This window comes from Filicampus tigris, chromosome 1 (genome assembly GCF_054856515.1).
Source record: "Filicampus tigris isolate MCC_2025a chromosome 1, RoL_Ftig_1.0, whole genome shotgun sequence".
Lineage (NCBI taxonomy): Eukaryota > Metazoa > Chordata > Actinopteri > Syngnathiformes > Syngnathidae > Filicampus > Filicampus tigris.
In genome coordinates this window covers 35,154,851-35,175,692 of record NC_141217.1, presented here as the reverse complement: position 1 = coordinate 35,175,692, position 20,842 = coordinate 35,154,851, and the positions used below count along the sequence as shown (strand labels likewise).

The following is a 20,842-nucleotide window of genomic DNA, read 5'->3' as shown; positions in this document are numbered from 1 at the left end:
AAAACGAGATGGAGATTAATTCCTGAAACGTTTATTGGATATTGTTGCAAGCCACTGCAACATTAACACTGCGCTTAAATACAGGAAAATACATTACTTGAATAACGCTTCAGCTAAAAGTGTATTGCAAAAGTCAAATTGACATTTTATTTAAATAAATGTTGAAAAAGAAGCAGTTCTTACAGATTAGAAACAATTGAATTGTCTTTGATTTTGAACTGTAAATGTACATGTATGTACCTGAACGGATTCTTTCCCAACATTGACTCTTAACACGGCAGCAACTTTGCTGATTAAAACGGAACAGAACCAAGAGAAAATAAAGTACCGTATTGGCCCGAATATAAAACGGCCCTGATTATAAGACGACCCCCTCTTTTTTGAAAGTTTGAAAAAAGTTTTTTTTGAACACCAAATTCATTTTTATACAGAAAATAATTACAGTACATCTGAAACAAACGATTATAACACTATATTTGAGGGTAAAGGCATGTTATTTTGCCTCATTCAAATCTTAATATCTCAACATTTAAACATGTAAACTAAAGTGCAATCGCATTCGTAAATGAACGGCTTCTGGTTTTTGAAATGCAAATAAACCAATCTATTGTGATCAAACAACAAAATTGCAATAACGGCATTAACCATCAAAGTGAAGTCTAACTGTAGTCTTGAAACACATCCGAATAAGGAAAAACATTGCAATAAAATAATGCAAACTTGAGAGTAGCTGAGATCTATCATGACAGAACATTACTCCTCACAAACAATTATCTGCCTCGCTGTGCTCAGCGCCGCTGTCCTTAATGCCATCCTCTGGCTCCTCCCATAGCACGTCATCCTCACGTGACGGGGGGGGTCGCTTTAGCCTGCGGAGTCAAGTTCAGCATTCCCTTCAATGATATCTGGCGCCATCAAGCGTCGTGAATGGGTATAACGTCTAGACCCCGGAATTTAAGACTACCCCCACTTTTTCAGTCTTATTTCAATGCAAAAAAACACCGTCTTATATTCGGGCCAATACGGTACTTATCTTCATTTCACTGGCCGCTGCCACTCCAGTTTGTCAGTTAACGTGTCACGTGGTCTGGCAGGTGGTCAGCATCCCAGAACCGCTTAAGTAGGAGCTGCCTTCATTGGGAGGAATGGATCTCAGCTGCTGCCAATCCCCGCGCACCTGTTCTCGGATGCACACGCACGCGCACACGCACACACACACACCTCAGGGCGCTGACGATCCGATCCGTGACTCAAAATCCGTGACCGATCTGAACCGTGACTTATGTGATCCGTTGAGTGAGTACCAAAGTCTCCTGGTACTCATGTGAGTACCCCGTGAAAAAAAAATGATATGCACCCCTGCTAATGCCGGTTAGAGCGCCCCCTAGCGCTGGAAGAAAAATCCACCGAATAGCCGCAGCGGACTATAAGCCGCCCGGTTCAAAAACCTAGGAAAAAAAGGAGCAGCTTACAGTCCGGAAAATACGGAATTTATTTAATTTGTGTTGGGAGCACTGGTGCAGACATTGAGCTCACTAGAGGGCAGCACCACCTATAATAATAATCACAACTAAGACAACGTGTCAATCTCACTTTGTCTGCTGCAGGGGCTGTCGGCCCAGAAGTGCAGGGAGAGGAGGAGGAGGAGGAGGAGGAGGAGGAGGAGGATGAGCGAGGGAAGGTGTGGAAGAGACGCTCTCTGCGGGCCGCTGAAGTCGCAGCCCACAACCGGGTGGCCTGCAGGGCCAGAGATGGACAGAGCGTGACGTTATCAGAGAGAGAACCCGGTGAGCTCTGTCTTTGAAAACAAAGACAGAGAATGATAACATTGAGGGAAACTGAAGAATTGATCTCAAGCTCTTCAAGTTTTTTTTCCACAAAGTGCTGCCTAAAAATATACTCATAATGACCCAACGTTAAAATTCGGTCGTGACGAAGGCCCAACTCGCAAGTCATTTTATTCTTAAAAGGCTCAATGTTGTTGTGAGACATTACGGGCAGTTGAACATTAACACTGCAATCAAATATAGGGGAGCAAAAGACAGTTCGTGAATAATGATTCAATCAAAATATATTTCACACAAAAGTACAAAATAAAATAAAACACCCAAATGAATGTTTGAAAACATGGAAAGTGTATTTTACTTAAAGTTGAATAACTTGATTGTACTTGGTCAATCAATTGGACTAAAAGTGTAGAATAAAAAATTCAAGCCGCAGTGACATCTATTGAACATTTAATTCCCTGTTTCATTCTCGTACCGCTAAACTTTTGAGAACCACTGATCTAAAGGCTCTGGAAAGACAGTTCATGGCGTTTTTTTCAAGCGTGAAGTGGTCAAAACTGTGGGAAACACCTGTCATTGTGCAATTCTAAATCCTTGCGGAAACGATGTACAGATATGGCGTGAATTGGCTGGAGCACTGATATCTAACTGCCCAATAATCTTTATGTCATACAAACGATGACATATATAGTCATATTGTGTGTGTATGTGTGTGCGTGCGTGCGTTCTTCCACAGCTCAGGTCAATGGCCACCTTTCTGTTCACACGCTGCCGTCTGTACGCCACGACATCAGTCGCTATCAGAGAGTGGACGAGCCCCTCCCGCCCAGTGAGTGTCCTTTAGTATTTTCGTCATTTGTGAGGTTGAAAAAATATACAGTCTAACCTCCAAGGTCAAACACAGCTGGTTGCAGGACGTTGCTTGACCTCCAACTTGTTTGGATTCGGAAGCTCTTTTCCCCATAGGAAATGATGGAAATAGATAGCCAAGTACAGGGACAGGCAAAACTTTATTTATAGAGCACTTTAAAAACAACCACAGGGGCATATAAAGTGCCCGTAGGCTTACGTGAAGCAAACATCGAGACGTAAAAAGAAAGACAATTAGATGCTCTTCCTCTCAAATGGCAAAACAATTAACTTGTGTCTCCGTCCACCCGTTGCCGTTCATAAAACCCTCAGCTCAGTCTCACTAAGCGTCTTTTTATGGATATTAGACTGGGAGGCGCGGATTGACAGCCACGGGAGGATCTTTTACGTGGACCACGTGAACAGAACCACCACCTGGCAGCGTCCCACTGCCCCGGCTGCCCAGCAGACGCTCCAGAGGTCCAGCTCCATCCAGCAGATGGAGCAGCTCAACCGCAGGTCCAGCCCACTCAAAGCCTGAACGCTGACCTTCTTGGGCGGGGCTGTAACCGTGGCGATGAACACACTCGCCTTCAGGTATCAGAGCATCCGAAGGACGATAACCAATGACAGCAGAGCAGAGGAGGTGACAGCCAATGAGCAGCCGGCGGATGAGACCGATCTGCAACCCGCCTTTCCAGGTTAGCCCGAGGTTTCAAAGTCCGAATGACAATCCAACGAAAACGACGCAATACGCGTGACGGCAACGTTCTGTTCTGAAGACCTCTTACCTTTTGCAGAGCTGCGTCGGGACAGCAGCGCAGCCCAGTCCAGTTCCAGATCCCGCCTCTACCTGCTCCTCCAGTCTCCCAGTGCCAGGTTCCTCACCAGCCCCGATTTCTTCACTGTGCTGCATTCTAACCCTGTATGTGCCAAAAGAATTTGTCATTTCTATGTCTGAAATCATTCAAAGTGGAAATTGGACTTGCACTTGGAGCCGAGTCATACACATGCAAGTGTTTCAGGAGCGAGCTTGACTTAAGATGAGGGTTGGGGAAGGTGCCTCGTTCAAGGGCAACAGACTGTCAACGATAACAACTAGTCGCTATTTTTACATGCGTCTGCAGCAGGACCTAGCCCTAGCATGAGCTACAGTTTTACCATTAGAGGTGGGAACGATCATCGGGTTTTTTTTCAACGCGTCATTCGGCGCATTAAAAAGATTCCGAAACGATTCACAGGTATAAATAATCGATATTTAAAGTTTAAATTCAAAAAAATAAAAGCATGCGCTAGTGATTAAGTGCGTTTGTGCGTCAGAGGCCTGTGCTAGGCTAAGCTAATACGTGAGAAAATTGTCAATTTGTCTGCCTTATCCTCCCTCTCTGCTACCTTTCTGCTAGAGTGCCTATCGCATGTTTACCACCAATACGTGCTTGAAGCACATGATCAGTAAGGTGCGCCGGGATACGCACCACTTTGAGCGCTACCAGCACAACAGGGACCTGGTGGCCTTCCTCAACATGTTTGCCAACAAACAGCTGGAATTGCCTCGAGGCTGGGAGATGAAGCACGACCACACCGGCAAGGTGGGCCCTCACCATCATCATCACCATCTTCATCATCATCATCATAGCTTGCGTTGCTGTCATTGTTATGTAAACACGAGATGTGTTGTCGCACCGCAGCCTTTCTTTGTGGACCACAATAGCCGCGCAACCACCTTCATTGACCCTCGGCTGCCCCTGCAGAGCTGCCGAGCACCGAGCCTCTTGACTCACCGCCAACACCTGACCCGCCAGCGCAGCCATAGCGCTGGTGAAGTCAGCCCGCGACGCCTGGTAAGTCCCGTAGAACGGCGGTCCGCAACTGTTGTCAGTCGCACCGGGACATATGTTTACTTATTGTCGCTAAGTGTCAAGTTGCTAACCACTTTTCGTTTTAAGAACAATCAAGACAATTTTTGTTCAAAAATAGCCTTTGAAAATATGTACTGGCTCTTTAATAGAGCGAAACGATTGTGAGAAACAACAATAATTGCAGGGTTTTTTTCCCCTCTCAATATTGCGATTGAGATCTAATGTGCTATTATTTTTTTCTAGGTCGTCTTCCAATCTGGGTTATAGAAAAGTGATCAGCTTTGCAAATGTTTTGGTCTTATAGGTTAGGCTTACGCTAAATGAACCATGAATTCATAAGAATGACAATGCAATGATGTTCATCTTGTCTTCTTATTAGTTAAGTAGGTTTAAAGGGAACTCAAGCATATTTTTTTTCAAGAAGATTTTCTATGCAAGCCCACTAGTTGAAACAAGTCATTCTGATAAATATTGTGTTTGTGGAATAAGGGTTATTTAATCCACTTGTTTTTAGCCATCTCAGGGGTCGGCCATTTTGTCACTTCCGTCGACTGAAAATGACATCACAACTGCTCAGGGCTCAGGTAACGACCAATCACGGCTGACCTGTTTTCTGAAGCTGAGCCGTGATTGGTCGTTACCTGAGCCACGACCAACTGTGATGTCATTTTCAGTCGACGGAAGTGACAAAATGGCCGCCCCCTGAGATGGCTAAAAATGCCTGGATTTTGCTGCTTAACTCATTCCACAAACGCAATATTTATCAGAATGCCGTGTTTCACCTGCTGGGAACATATTCCTAAAACAAATGTGTTTGCTTTGATTTCTTCTTTAAGGTTTCTTTTTTTTCCCGACAATGATCTTCTTATTCTAGTGAAGAAAACTCTCTTACCTTGCTGACAGTTTGGGCTGTCACCGCAGCCTTCCTCGGAGCTGTCACTGCTTCCTTGTGACGTGTCTAAAAACAGCTGAGCGGGTCGAGGAAACCGTGAAAATAAGGCTCCCCGATATGTTGATGACATACTGGAAAGAACTGGACGAACATTCAGCACCCGCAAAAAAGAGCATCAAACAGAATGAAGGGAAAAAAAAACAACAGGAAATGACACCAGAACCCCAAAACAAAAAGCTGAACAAGAAAACAAGAAGTCAGCCATAACAGTGCAGAAGAAATAATCATTCCATGGACTGGGAGAAGGGCAGAGTCATAACATCAGAAACCAATAAATTCAAAAGATGGATCAAGGAGGCATTTGAAATATGGAGGCGCAGAGATGGCACCATCAACAGGGACGAGGGGGCAGCCTTGATCGAGTCGGGGAGCCTTATTTTCAAGGTTTCCTCGACCCGCTCGGCTGTTTTTAGACACGTCACAAGGAAGCAGTGACAGCTCCGAGGAAGGCTGCGGTGACAGCCCAAACTGTCAGCAAGGTAAGAGAGTTTTCTCTTCAATGGAATAAGAAGATCATTGTCGGGAAAAAAAAGAAACCTTAAACCGACTTAACATAAGAATGACAGTTTTGTTTTGTTTTGTTTTTTAAATCTACTTGTTCGCTTCCTTAAACACTTTGACTTGGCAGTGTTTTAAAGCGGAAGTCAACCCAAGCATCATTTTTTCAAGAATATGTTCCCAGCAGGCCCACTAGATGAAACACAGCATTCTGATTAATTTTGCGTTTGTGGAATATAAGTTAAGTAGCAAAATGCACTTGTTTTTAGCCATCTGTGGGGGTGGCCATTTTGTCTTCTGTCGACTGAAAATGACATCACAACTGCTTGCAACGACCAATCACAGCTGACCTGTTCTCTGAATCTGAGCCGTGATTGGTCGTTGAGAGCAGTCGTGATGTCATTTTCAGTCGACAGAAGACAAAATGGCCGCCAACTGAGATGGCTAAAAACGAGTGGATTAACACGTATTCCACATACGTAATATTTATCAGAATGCCCTGTTTCACCTAGTGGGCTTGCATAAAACATATTCTTGAAAAAAATATATGTTTGCGTTGACTTCCGCTTGAAGCATTCATTTCGACAACTTGACATAATCCTAATCCTCCGAACAAGTTCGGCGTGAGTTTAAATCTGTAAATCATAAATCGGATTACAACCATGATGGAAACAAATCTGTGGCGTTATCACTTCAATTTTTCATGTTTCGCGAAACAATCATAAGCAAGTGGTCTGTACTTCTTTAGCACTGAACTTACCTAGACACAATATCAATAAAATAATAACATCTAAATATAAAATCAAAAAAGCCTTCAACCAACTGAAAGGAAGCCAAGTTGAACCTATCCAACTCTGCAGGTGGGCGAAGAGTCCCGTCACGCTGGGCCACCCATCTTGCCGAGGCCCTCAAGCACCTTCACGTCCGCCGGCCGGGCCCAGGGTCCAGATGTTGTGCCAGTGGGTCAGTATGCATACATGTGGCACAATAAAAAAAAAAAAAAAAAAAAAACGGAATCCACTTTGTTTGTTTTGACTTGTTTTGTCCTCCGTTAGCATACAATGACAAGATTGTGGCGTTTCTACGGCAACCCAACATCTTTGAGATTTTACAGGAGAGGCAGCCAGATTTCCACCGGAACCATTCACTCAGGTAAACCCTCACTGTGTAGTGGGCCATCTTGCAGAAGACGGGCCATAGTTGGGGGAGGGAGACATCCGAAACAGGCTGCATGGGGGGCAACCCGAGGACCAGATTTGGCCACACCTGATGCAGTGCATTTTAACGTTGCACAGGGAGAAGGTCCAGCTGATCCGCACAGACGGAGCATCAGGATTGGCGCGGCTGTCGGGAGACGCCGACCTCGTTATTTTGCTAAGGCGAGGCCTTGTTTCATGTAATCCTCGCCTGTCTGCTTGTTGGCTGACTGTTTCCCTCTTCTCCACAGTCTGTTTGAGGACGAAGTCATGTCCTATGTGCCTCCTCATGCCTTACTGCACCCCAGCTACTGCCAGTCTCCTCGGGGCTCTCCTGTCTCCTCCCCGCAAAACTCGCCCGGTAATGTCATTCTACATGTAAAAAAAAAATATATATATATATTTTTTTTAAGTGACGCGTCAGCATTTTAATGCATCAAGTGGATTGTGCAACACTTACGAGTAACATGAGCAGCAATGCAAGAAAGCTCTGCGCAGTCTGGGGGGGGGGGGGTATACATTTTTGAAGAGCTGTTAAGAGAGATCCCAAAACAACTGTAAAGCATTGACCTTCTCCAAAAGTAACAAAGCTTTATGGGCGCTCATTGGAGGTAATGCAAGCTCCTAAATCCTCATTGGCTGCAAATTGGATGTATCAAAATGAACTCATAAGGCCAAAGAAAGACTCGTGACTCGACTAAACTGATTGGGTGATGTTTTATGCAATAGGAGATTGGCAGCTAAAACAATTAGCAGGGTTCATCTGGAAGGGTTGAGCCCGGCTGAGTCAATCTCCTTTAACCTTAGAGAACATGCACTGAAGATCTAATTAGATGTATTTAGTATTTACTAAAGCCTTGCACACAAACAAATGTGAAGCTGACCTACTAACTATACTAAAGCGGCGCAACAAGGATTGCGTCTGTCAAACGTGCTAAATTGCCACGGCGTCATTTTTGCATCAGTACGGGTTTATTGATTAATCCGGCACGCGCAATGTGATTTATCAAACTTGGAACGAAATATGCGGGCTGAGTTTGTATCTTAAAATTATCCAGACATGTCCTCAATTCGGCACTGCAAATTTGAAGCTTCCGAATGGTCAAGACCTGATTTGGATCAGGTCACCTATGACAAAATGCCTTACAAATGCATTTCCGTGCATGCATTTTTTTCCCCTCAATATTGCGATTGTGTTTAAATATGCATTTTTTTTTCAAGCTCTTAGTCACAGGTATTTTTTTTAACAAGCATAAGAAATAAATTAATCTGTATTACAAAAAACAACATCAGATGTATTATGCAGAAATGTTTAGGTCTATAGATGAGTCTTACAGTAAAATAAAGAATATGGTGGACAGTTTATCAACTTCAATTAGATTTTTGAACTTACTAAACACTTTTGCCATTGCATTCTTTTAAGCGTTACCGCCGACAAATTTACAAATTCTATCAAACAAGTGTAGCGTAAAGTTACTGTAAGTCTTAAATCTCATTACAACAATAATGCAAACAAATCTCTGAATTTATCACTCCCAACTTTTCATATTCCATGAAACAAACTGTAAATGCGGACTGCGCTTTTTAAGCACTGAAAAGGGGCCGCCCCCTGAGATGGCTAAAAACGGGTGGATTTTTCTGCTTTACTCATTCACTGCCATTGACGAATTTACTTGTGTTTTCACAGTCCAGCCATTCAATCCCAGGAATTTATTTATATTTTTTTCACACATTAGCATAAAAGAGGGTCTGAAAATATCTGGCAGTGAATGAGTTAACTCATATTCCACAAACGCAATACTAATCAGAATCCCATGTATAGACTAGTGAAGGCACATAGAACTTATTACTGCAAAGAATTTAGGGGGCTTGACTTCCTCTTTAAATATGGCGGTCACCGCCACTGTGACACTTGTTGCCAAAAGTGTGCACAATCTTTTAATTCAATGGTGTGAACAGACAATTTACCACCCACATTTGGGGAACTTAGTAATTATTAAGCCTTACTCATTTAAATCTATTTTAAGTTTACCTGCCCAAAGACTTTTGCTCATCTGGTGTAAAATCTGTGGTGTTTTGTTACTGTGAGAATAATAATGTATATCATGATTCATGTGTTAGATGCTTCATAATTAGGCTTGTTAGCTTTATGAGCTTTGTAGGTTTAGCTTTATATTATATAAAAACGTGGGAATATAAGAATAATAATGTATATCATGATTCATGTGTTAGGTTTTTCATGATTAGGCTTGTTAGCTTTATTAGCTTGTGGGTTTAGCTTTAGCTTTTTCCATATCTAGGCCCAACTTGCTGTACCACCAACTCGGTGTACTTTGCTTCCACAAAATGAGGGTAGAAGACACTCAACACAATATTGTCATTTTACCTGCGCAAGGAGAGCGAAGGGAACTACCGCAACAGTTCCTAAAACCCTCTGATAAGCACGTCCGCCTCCTCGCTTTTATTTTCTTAGGAGTCCCTGATTACAAAGGTGTTCCAGCTCTAAGGGAAAGGGGAGCGAAAGCAGCTGGAACACTCTGAACACCCTGTTTTTATATACGTAATATAAAGCTAAACCTCAAAGCTAATAAAGCTAACAAGCCTAATTATGAAACATCTAACACATGAATCATGACATTCCCCCCTGTTTTTATATAATACAAAGCTAAACCTACAAAGCTAATAAAGATAGCAAGTGTAAGAATAAGATAATGTAAGAATAACAAGACTAATTATGAAACATCTAACACATGAATCATGACATTACCCCCTGTTTTTATATAATATAAAGCTAAACCTACAAAGCTAATAAAGCTAGCAAGTGTAAGAATAAGATAATGTAAGAATAACAAGCCTAATTATGAAACATATAACACATGAATCATGATATACATTATTATTCTCACATTCCCCCCTGCTTTTATTTTATATAAAGCTAAACCTACAAAGCTAATAAAGCGGGCAAGTGTAAGAATAAGATAATGTAAGAATAACAAGCCTCATCATGAAAAACCTAACACATGAATCATGATATACATTATTATTCTTACAGTTACAAATAAATAATGCGATGTTCTCTAATTTGTTCGTTCGATACAAATACCTGTAAATAAAGCGCGGACCTTTGATTTCGTCTCATATTTATCTTGTTGTGATGTCAAACCCAAATGTTTTCAGTCTGCAGAAAACGGAATTAGCATCATTGCTCCAATCATTTTGAAGGGTTGTATCGGCCCACCAATGTTGTACACAATCAGTCAAGGTGATCTCGGGTCACCATTCAACACTCCCGACTACAAGCCACCTGGTCCTGCGGTCAAATAGTTTCATAGCTGTAATCGAAATGATCTTTGCGTCAATAAAACGAGTCCAAGATATCAGAAAGATGCCAAAATGCTTCTTTTCTGTCTCGTAGGTACTCAGAGAGCAAACGCCAGAGCTCCGGCACCCTACAAGAGAGACTTTGAGGCCAAACTGCGCAACTTTTATAGAAAGTTGGAGACCAAAGGTTACGGCCAGGGACCAGGGAAGCTCAAGTAGGTGGTGCCTGTGAGCGAGTGAGTGAGTGAGTGAGTGAGTGAGTGAGTGAGTGAGTGAGTGAGTGAGTGAGTGTTTCCACGATTCACAAGATTTGTACGCACGTGGCAGGTTGATCATCCGCCGCGACCACCTGCTGGAAGACGCCTTCAATCAGATCACATGCTACTCGCGCAAAGATCTGCAGCGCAGCAAGCTGTACGTCAGCTTCGTGGGCGAGGAGGGGTGAGTAGGTTGTGGCCCGACCCCAACAAGCATGCCGTAACAAAATATGTGTATCGCTCGTTTTGTTTTTTTTTCCATTTTTGGGCAACCAAATTCAAGAGATGAAAATGTGACATGTTTATTTAACCCACGGACCTGTTTGATTTTACTACTCTTTCAGCTTGTTTTTGTTTTTTCACCGACAGTTTTAATGTTTTTTTTTGTCAAGTATAGGCGGATGTGGGTTTCCCATTGCTTGTACTTGAACGCCGAAACAGTTCCCCACATTGGCAACATGGGTAAAATGTAAAAAAAAAAAAAAAGGGGGGGGCAGGGAAATTGACACAGTTGGTATGCATAAAACCCAGAGCTTTGATCTAACACAAAAAAAGTCTCGATTTTTCACATTTCAATTTTACCTTAAAAAAAACAAAACAAAAAAAAAAAAAACAGCCACAGGACTGAATTTGATTAATATTTAATTGGTTGTGTTTGCAATCATGAGTCGGACAAGCAACGATGCTTTCGCTTGTTAGCCACCAAAATCAGTCCAAATCTTTGAGCACGATCCATCAGCCGTTTTACATCACTTGTGTTTGAAGCACTATTGTAATCGGCTTCAGGGAGTGCGGCTTATGCTGAAGATGGACTTTCACTTCTGTTTGTCTGTCCTATAGCATTGTTTTCAACTCGAGGACTAATCACTTCAATGACATTATTTGTATTCTTTTTTCAGACATTTTACAATCATGCGTGAGGAACTGTGTGTGTGTGTTCAATCCTGTGTTTTTCCATTTCGCATTTTTGATGTGAGCCTAAAATTGAATTATGAAATATCTTAACATTTTTTCTTTTGTGTGTCACATTTCAAAACAAAATAATCATTCACACTTTTTCAGTTTGGGATTTTTGAGAGCCAATTGAAAACTGCAAAGAACAAATGATACCAGAATTGTATAAAAAGAAAAGAAAAGTGTTTTGAAGAGGTGTGGTTTTTTTTTGCAGATTGGACTATAGTGGACCTTCCCGAGAATTCTTCTTCCTGGTCTCAAGAGAATTGTTCAACCCTTACTATGGTCTCTTTGAATATTCGGCCAACGACACATACACGGTCCAGATCAGCCCCATGTCGGCCTTTGTGGACAATCACCATGAGTGGTGAGTGGTGCTTTTGCATTTAATCTTACTTGCTGTTTTTTCAACTTTTACTTACGCTACATTCAATTTCTATTCAAATGTTACGTGCAATACATTTAAATCGAATCAATATTTACACGCTGTTTATTATTTTCCGATATTTAAGTGTAGCACTCATATTCAGACTGGGCTCAGCGACGCAATATCTTTCAATACTATTGTGTGTACTTATTAGGAACAAAACGTCCGTCTCGGAACTCCTGGATTGGTCGTGATATTTGTACATTTTTAGGTGTTATGAATCAGACTAATGTATTCCCTGGACTTTCAGGTTTCGCTTCAGTGGTCGCATTCTGGGTTTGGCTCTGATCCATCAGTACCTTCTGGATGCCTTCTTCACCCGACCCTTCTATAAAGGATTACTGCGCATGTATGCACGCGGGGCACGGCGCGAGCGCGCAGCTAAACATTACCGCGCCAACGTGTATTGTTTTGTCGTGTGTAGCCCATGCGATCTGAGCGACCTGGAGTATCTGGATGAGGAGTTTCACCAGTCACTTCAGTGGATGAAGGACAACGACATCGAGGACATGCTGGACCTCACCTTCACTGTCAATGAAGAAGTCTTTGGCCAGGTCAGAATTCAAGTTTGTCTTTAAAGCGGAAGTCAACGCAAACATATTTTTTTCAAGAATATGTTCCCAGCAGGCCCACCAGTTGAAACACGGCATTCTGATTAATTTTACGTTTGTGGAATATGAGTTCAGCGGCAAAATGCACTCGTTTTTAGCCGTGACTGGAGGCGGCCATTTTGTCTTCTGTCGACTGAAAATGACATCACGGCTGCTCGCGACAACCAATCACGGCTGACCTGTTTTCTGAATCCGAGCCCTGATTGGTCGTCGTGAGCGGTTGTGATGTCATTTTCAGACGACAGAAGACAAAATGGCCGCCCCCAGAGATGGCTGAAAAACGAGTGGATTAACACTTATTCCACAAACGCAATATTTATCAAAATGCCCTGTTTCAACTAGTGGGCTTGCATAGAACATAGTCTTGGGTAAAAAAAATGTTTGCGTTGACTTCCCTTTTAAAAAGCATTTCATAAAATAAAAAATAGAAGTGCAACACAATCGGTGATAACTCAAATCAGCGACAAGTGGTGCTAATAGCTCGTCAATGGCGTTTTCTATCGTACGCTAGCACTGAGATGTGCGGTCATGCTCAGGCATTTGTTTGCTTTGTCAGCATCAAGTAAGTTAGTTGTCTCTTACCACCACAATGTATGCGTGACATCATGGCGAAAAGATTTGTTTCATTTTAAACTATGCTAAAAGAAGGCTCCCGTGACGTGTCTGGCGCGACTGCAGATAACAGAGCGCGAGCTGAAGGCCGGCGGAGCCAACATCCCCGTGACGGAGAAGAACAAGAAGGAGTACATTGAACGGATGGTGAAGTGGAGGATCGAGCGTGGTGTGGTACAGCAGACGGAAAGCTTGGTCAGAGGCTTTTACGAGGTACGAGGAAGTTCATTTGAAGGTTAACCTTCATGCGCTCACGCACAACTAAGTCCCGTTTGGCATTTTTGCAGGTGGTGGACGCGCGGTCCGTGTCGGTGTTTGATGCCAGGGAGCTGGAGCTGGTGATGGCGGGAACGGCAGAGATTGACTTATCAGACTGGAGGAACAACACGGAGTATAGAGGAGGTGGGCCTATTTATTACACTTTGACGGTTAAGGCCCATTCGTTTTGTCAAAAATGGCGACGGTGGGGCTGCAAGTTTGACAAGAAAACAAGCCACTTTTTAGCTAACTTGGCTAGCGGCTCAGATAGAATGGACTTTGCAATTGTGGCCGTCCTTTTTGGTGGAGGAAGGTGCCGCTTTGGGAAACTCGGACTCTAGAGTCAAAAATCGAGAGGGGTGGGCATGGCATGACAAGAATTCTGCGAAATCAGTGGGCGGGATTCAGTCAGGCGACTCAGCCGATGGAACACAAATTTGGGGTTCAAATATGGAGGAATGTCCTGTCTGAGTGAGTAATTGAATCGCAAAACGTAAGTCCGTGTCGCCAGCCTAAAACCGATTCGGCGTTTGACAAGACTGACGTCGGTAAAAACAACATTGTAAGATGTGCCGAAAAACGGTCAGGGTGAAGAGCAACTCGACAACGCTTCTGTTCCACCAGGAGCCATTGCGCAACCCCCACAACTCCACAAGTCAATATTGGCGAGACATCGCTTACGCAGTCGTCACATACAATACTTGATGCGAGCGGCTGAAAGTTCGCGGGGCGGTCGATACCACCTGAACATTCAGTTCTTACACACACGTGGCGCTTTTAATGTCTACTCTTGGACGGCATTTAGGTTACCATGACAACCACATCGTGATCCGTTGGTTCTGGGCCGCAGTGGAGAGATTCAACAATGAGCAAAGACTTCGGCTCCTACAAGTAAGAATGAATGCGCTCGGAAGTGCTGTAAACGGAGACTTGGCACTAAATGATACCTCTGGTTTGTTCTCACATGTCAAGTTTGTGACCGGGACATCAAGTATTCCCTACGAGGGCTTTGCGTCTCTGCGAGGAAGCAACGGACCTCGGCGATTCTGTGTGGAAAAGTGGGGCAAGGCCACGTCCCTGCCGAGGTACGTATGAGTAGGAATATTGTCGCTTTCGGGCGGAAACCCCGTTTTGTCCAAACATGCGAACCACCAGCATGAAAGTGATCGGAAGTCACGCGGCCTTTGTTTTGAGCTAGGGACCGAAAAGCATTCATTTTGAGTAAATGATCCATTTTCGGAATTGTGATTCAAACGCCAGAAAAATAAGGAAAGATCACTTCCCAGTTGGAATTGATGAGAAGTTCTTATCTTAATGCTTTTTTTTTTTTTTTTTTTTTTTTTTTTTTTGAGACATCGCCGTAAAAAAGCTGAAAAATCAACTAAGCTCATCGGCTGCTGCCGGGCAGAAAACTTCATCATATCTGGTATCAACAAAGCTCGGGCTTCCCTGCAGTTGCATATTTGATTTAAATCTGCGTCATTACAGGTCCACTGATAGTGTAGTGGTACACACGCCCGAGTTGTGTGCGGGCAGCGTGGGATCGATTCCCGCTCAGTGACAGTGTCTATGTGTGCCCTGCGACTGGCTGGCGACCAGTTCGGGGTGTAGTCTGCCTTCGCCCATTGACGGCTGGGATAGGCTCCAGCAATTCCCCGCGACCCTGTATAGGATAAGCGGTTTGGAAGATGACATGACATCTGCGTCATTACACGTATGAATCAACAAGAGGCTTTAATACAACAATACAACCTTGGTGGTGGAAACAAAACCTCCTTGTTGCTAGGCTAACACTGAAAGGCCGCTTCTGATTAGTCCGACTATTTTTTTAAAATATTTAAATTTTTAATTAATTTTTTTCTACAAAATGCGCATCCGTCATAGGCGGATAGGTGCACTGGCCCACATAGCCCAGCTCTGCATTTGCGTATGCCTGTTTTGTTAAAAGTGGATAGCCACAATTATTTAGCGCGGATGGAACTGGTCAGCCAGATGATGTAACCTCACTTTTTTGGCGTCAAAGTATTCAAAACTTTTCTCTTGGTTAGCGTGGCACGTTTTATCTCCTTAATTGTACAAATTCGGAAGGCAGGTGTGGTCTGAGTCTCACAAGTGTCTGTTCTCCACAGAGCTCACACGTGTTTCAACCGCCTGGACCTGCCTCCCTACCCATCGTTCTCTGTGCTATACGAGAAGATGCAGACCGCCGTGGAAGAAACCAGCACTTTTGGACTGGAGTGAGACCCCTTCTGACAAGAGTCCAGGCACTTGAAAGAATCGTTCCCCCCCCCCCCCCCCCCTCACGTGAGGTCATAACTGAGGGCATATTCCAAAGCAGTTCGCATGAGCGGACGGAGTGGCTTTGGAAGTAGGGCGCCTTCGCTGTTTGCCAGTGACGTAGAAACAAACACAGAATGAAGAACCACAGCGCCTTGCGGACCACAATCAGGGAATGTGGGTGGAGTCAGTGGACCGATCGGAGCAAAAGAGCCCAAAGTATGGCGACATCCTCAAAGTGAGCACGGAGCATACGGACCACAGAGCTTTGGGAACAATCCATTATTTGTAATGGTCGTCATGGCGATCAGCCCTCTAAGCGCCGATAAGCTCACGGCCCGACACTTGTTATTTGAATGTAGTGATTTTAACCATGTGAAATATTTGTGTCTGTTGCGAATCACACGCTTTCGTCAAACCTCTGGCTTGATTCGACGACGGGCGCGGCAAGTCCCACACAATTGTCAAATGTGTTTCAGTCCGTCAGGGATGAATGAAGAATTGCGTTGTTGAAATTTGTGGTTCATAAATTTGTTGCTATCAGTATTCGGCCATTGCGATGGCCCGACGTCGTCATAATTTGGTGTAAATGCTGTAAATGTTATTTTTAGTTTCTTTAAGACAGCGGAGAAATAACACTAGTTGTGGGGGTACATTTCATGATTTCCCCCCCCCCCCCCCCACACCTGTCTTTCTACTTTTAGAGATTGCTACACTTGATCGTGACTCCACGCCAGTGTTTTTCCACTTGTGTGTTTTTCTCTCAAAGGACTGACTCCCAACACTGTCACGGTTGTTAACAACCATCGTTGTTGTTCCCTCACAGAAGACACTGCCTTCGCCTTCCCTCTGTCCACATGACAAGAACCAACCAAAGTTGCGGGCACAACATGAACCAACACCGTCTTTGTGAACACCGGACCTCAATTTCGCATTTGAATGTTGGCAGCACTGTCCTAAAATAAAATTCCATCTCTTGTCTATGCAAAACTTACTTGGTCGTCTATGCTGGTTGGATGTTGGTATCCAGCGTACAAACTTAAACGTTTAAAAAATTTTATTTTTGGGATCATTCATTTTAAATAGTGTATTTTACAATTATCTATGTGTACATTTAATAAATACGATTTAAAAGCTGTATTTAAACTGTCTTGAACACTGGAAAAATAGCATTAGTTGGATGACCCCACTTTCTAAAATTAGATTTGGAGTAATTATAGTACAGTAATCTAAATCTTTTGTCTTACTATGTATCCCAACTATACCGTTTTTTTTTTGTTTTTTTTTAAACAAAAACTATTCAATTTATATCCAAATATTCCGGTCCAAGTAACATGGTCCACAGGGCAGGGTAAAAGCAAGTTCACTCATTTAGTTTTGTGTATTCAACGATATTTCAGCTACGACTGGGTGTAATAAAAATCAGCATATATTCGGTTTCAGCAAGTACAGTAAAACCATGACACATAAAGTTGCCTGAGATGGGCCAATACACATTTTCCGTAGTTCAATAGTCCTTGGAATGAAAGACGACTTCATTAACTCTTTGCCTTTGAAATCATTTACTGTACATCGATTGGTATTGAACACAAGAATGCTCAACTTAAACATTGTCACTTGTCGTGTCGGACGCTAAACTGGAGCGTATTGTAGAATAGCGAAGAAAAATACACACAGAATTACCAAACAACTTGCATATTAGTTTATAGGTCTAATTGTCTATTCACATCTTTGATATGTACTTTACATCACAGTGCACATGATCACAGTTACACAAGAGGTCTCCACGTGAAGCCAGCCATGCTTCATTGCTCACTCGCCGCCGGATTTCGTCTTTGGCTATCTACTCATCGTAAATAGTACACACACACACACACACACAACATCGAGGTCACTTAGATTGAGCAGGATGCGGCCTTTCCTTTGTTTTTGTGCACCGTCCCATTTGTTCAAAAGGCCATTTCAAATGAGGTAGGACACCTCCCTCATTCAATCACTTCAACAACTGACGTGTGAGCCTTAATTGACTGGTATTAAACTGTCCAGAATCAATCATTTCTATTCACTCGTCAACTCCCTTTTCAAGTTTCATCTGAAAGTGTTCATTGGGTATACGGTCGGTATAAAGGCTACACACCCCTGTTCGAATACCAAGTTTTTCCTGATATATATATATATATATATATATATAGGGGAAATTTAGAGTGATCAATCAACCTACCATGCATGTTTTTGGAATGTGGGAGGAAACCGGAGTACCCGGAGAAAACCCACGCAGGCACATGCAAACTCCACACAGGGAGGCCGGGGGCTATAAGACCACGATAAGGCATTTTTGAAACTTTTTCCCCACCATTTCGAAACTTTTTCCACCATTAATGCAACCTGTACACGTGTACAAGTGAAAAACAACGGCGTTTGAACAGGAGCGTGTACACGTTTTATATCCTCTGTAGGCTGTTATTGCTAATGTTCAGTAACACAGACAGCATCTCACAGTATGTATGGAGGATGTCAAACGCAAGATGTCTTTGTGAATTCACAACTGCACATACTTTTTTTTTTTTTTTTTTTCCCTTTTCTGTTCTTTTAACACAGCAGATGAGTCATTCTTTCCAAATTAGACAATTAGTTTTTACGAGAAATCCCAGGACACCTCAGCGCAGACGCCCGTGGCTGCAGCTGGTGAGTGGCAGGATGGGTTTGGGGGGCAGGATAATAGCGCCACTTCAGAGCTGCTGAGTGGCACCGCTGGGTACACAAGGCTGAGGAAGGAGTCTCTGGTGTGCCTCTTCACCTGTAAAAAACAACATTATGTCACGATTCCGCAGGTGCCAGCAAATCTACTTTAATGCTTTTAAATGCCGGTTTCAAGGCTGCTTTTTTTTTTTATGCAACTTAAAACCAATTGAATGTCCTACCGCAACATGCTGTATACATACGTGTATATATACACAGTCAGCCGATTAAAATGTTTAATCATACTTAATCGCATGATTAACATGATTAGCTTTTCAGGATGCACGTTGGTGACAGGACCAGTGCATTTTTCTTTTCAAATGAAGAGCAAATTAATTGGAACATGAAGCAACCCCTGCCCGTTTTGTTCATTGTACAGTAAATTACACAAATATAGATGTACTTTATTTTCATCTTGACTTGCAGTCACTCCAGGTGAAAAGCCAAGCATACACTCACTCGGCTCTCGGCTCTCAAAGGGGTCTGGGAGTGCCCATGCAGATCCTGGAGCAACCCATCTCCGTGCTAACTGCTAACGGGGCAGCCTACAAACGCTGTGTTGGTATAATGAATGCTTCTGGAACATTGAATTTAATACTTTTTAATCACATGTAAGGCCCTCACTCTTGCGAAATCGATTGAATGACTTTGAATGCTTTTTAATGACCCGCGAAAAACGTGTCCACTTAAAGATACGGAAAGGAACAATCTCTTTGGTGTGATTTCTGCTCCAGGCTCCCCCCAAGCTTATCCTATAAGACCAAAACATTTAAGTATAATAAATCTGATATTGTTTATTGTAATACAGATTCATATGTTTGTTAAAAAAAAAAAATGCATGGAAAGAGGAAGTTGAAAAAAAACAATCACATATGAAATCTCAATATTGAGGGAAAAATCGCAATTAGCTAATGTTTCAAAAATCCTTCAGCCCTCGTCAAAACACAAGAACCGACCTGTTTGAAGAAGGCGTGGGTCATGAGGGCTGAGGCCGACGGTCTGAAACGGGCAGAAAATGACAAGGGTAAGGTACCGAGACTGATTCCCCAATTCATTGAGTGCCAATCGGCGAGAAAGACCTGCGCTCGGGCTGCTGCTGCAGACACAGTTGGACCAAATTGTGCAAGGTGGCAGAGTGGTTTTTCGGTCCGGGACTCCGGGGTCCTTCTGTGGCGGGCGGAGGGGCGCTGGTGCTGTGAGTCGCGCTTCCAGTGGCTGCGCTCTCTCCCATGCCGGAGTCCACCCCGGACCGGGACACCTTCAGCCCCCCCAGCTGGCCGAGCGGGGAGAGAGCGGCGTCGGGCGGGCCGCGGTGCAAACCGCGCAGCTTCAGGAGGAGAGTCTGAATCCCACAAATTGAGCGAACGTGGTTACGGGCACACACAAACACCCAAAAAACATCGCGAAACCACGAGCGTGCACTTGCAGCGTTATCGTGCAGTATTAGCCTAATCTGCTCAATCTACCCTTTCCCTATGTTTTTATAGAAAACTAGAACATGTAGAAGCGCAAACTGTACAATTCCACTGTATCGCTGATAAATGTGCACAAGTGTGGGGCAGACATTTGTCAGCAACAAAAAAATATTTATTTTATTTTATTTTATTTTTTTAAATCAGCAAATTTACTGGTCCAACATGCGCAAGAACATGAAGCATTTAGGGGTTGGGCGTTTCAGAGCAGGGTTAGGGTTTCAAATTAGGATTTCAAAGCAGGGCTACGGTTTCAAAGGAGGGTTAGGGTTTCAAAGTAAGGCTTCAAAGTGGGGTTAGGGTTTCAAGTAGGGTTAGGGTTTCAAAGTAGGGTTTGAAAGTAGGATTAGGGTTTCAAAGCTGGGTTTCAAAGCAGGGTGAGGGTTTCAAAGTTGGGTTTCAAAGAAGGATCATAGTTTCTAAGTAGGTTTTCAGAATTGGGTTAGGGTTTAATGTTGGGTATCAAAGCAGGGTTTCAAAGTTGGGTTTCAAAGTAGGGTTAGAATTTCAAAGTAGAGTTAGGGTTTGAAATTAAGGTTTCAAGAGAGGTTTTAAAGTAGGATTAGGGTTTCAAAGTTGGGTTTCAAAGCAGGGTGAGGGCTTCAAAGTTGGGTTTCAGAGTAGGGTTAGAATTTCAAAGTAAAGTTAGGGTTTCAAATTAAGGTTTCAAAGTAGGTTTTCAGAATTGGCTTTAAAGTTGGGTTTCAAAGCAGGGTGAGGGTTTCAAAGTTGGGTTAGAATATCAAAGTAGAGTTAGGGTTTCAAATTAAGGT

The 20,842-nt window shown here is 43.1% G+C and overlaps 2 protein-coding genes across 7 annotated transcripts in view; one reads left to right on the top strand and one right to left on the bottom strand.

Annotated features, from left to right (window-relative positions):
• The window catches only part of hecw2b (HECT, C2 and WW domain containing E3 ubiquitin protein ligase 2b), a 33,920-nt gene extending 17,079 nt beyond the window's left edge, over window positions 1-16,841 (top strand). The window contains exons 12-32 of the mRNA XM_086036564.1: window positions 1,608-1,787; window positions 2,524-2,616; window positions 3,005-3,155; window positions 3,234-3,337; window positions 3,437-3,561; window positions 4,040-4,225; window positions 4,325-4,477; window positions 6,806-6,908; window positions 7,001-7,097; window positions 7,241-7,324; window positions 7,393-7,502; window positions 10,557-10,677; window positions 10,790-10,903; window positions 11,888-12,040; window positions 12,351-12,449; window positions 12,525-12,654; window positions 13,390-13,536; window positions 13,611-13,725; window positions 14,387-14,472; window positions 14,554-14,666; window positions 15,711-16,841. Of these exons, the coding sequence (XP_085892690.1) occupies window positions 1,608-1,787; window positions 2,524-2,616; window positions 3,005-3,155; window positions 3,234-3,337; window positions 3,437-3,561; window positions 4,040-4,225; window positions 4,325-4,477; window positions 6,806-6,908; window positions 7,001-7,097; window positions 7,241-7,324; window positions 7,393-7,502; window positions 10,557-10,677; window positions 10,790-10,903; window positions 11,888-12,040; window positions 12,351-12,449; window positions 12,525-12,654; window positions 13,390-13,536; window positions 13,611-13,725; window positions 14,387-14,472; window positions 14,554-14,666; window positions 15,711-15,822 (2,576 nt within the window). The 3' untranslated portion in view covers window positions 15,823-16,841. The remainder of the gene's footprint in view (window positions 1-1,607; window positions 1,788-2,523; window positions 2,617-3,004; window positions 3,156-3,233; window positions 3,338-3,436; window positions 3,562-4,039; window positions 4,226-4,324; window positions 4,478-6,805; window positions 6,909-7,000; window positions 7,098-7,240; window positions 7,325-7,392; window positions 7,503-10,556; window positions 10,678-10,789; window positions 10,904-11,887; window positions 12,041-12,350; window positions 12,450-12,524; window positions 12,655-13,389; window positions 13,537-13,610; window positions 13,726-14,386; window positions 14,473-14,553; window positions 14,667-15,710) is intronic.
• Window positions 16,842-17,545: 704 nt separating this feature from the next.
• The window catches only part of stradb (STE20 related adaptor beta), a 13,541-nt gene continuing 10,244 nt past the window's right edge, over window positions 17,546-20,842 (bottom strand). For all 6 annotated transcript variants that reach the window (XM_086036481.1, XM_086036509.1, XM_086036472.1 and 3 more), the window contains 3 exons: window positions 19,677-19,939; window positions 19,554-19,596; window positions 17,546-18,655 (listed from right to left, as the gene is read on the bottom strand). In XM_086036481.1, coding sequence (XP_085892607.1) covers window positions 18,494-18,655; window positions 19,554-19,596; window positions 19,677-19,939 — 468 coding nt within the window. In that variant the 3' untranslated portion in view covers window positions 17,546-18,493. The remainder of the gene's footprint in view (window positions 18,656-19,553; window positions 19,597-19,676; window positions 19,940-20,842) is intronic.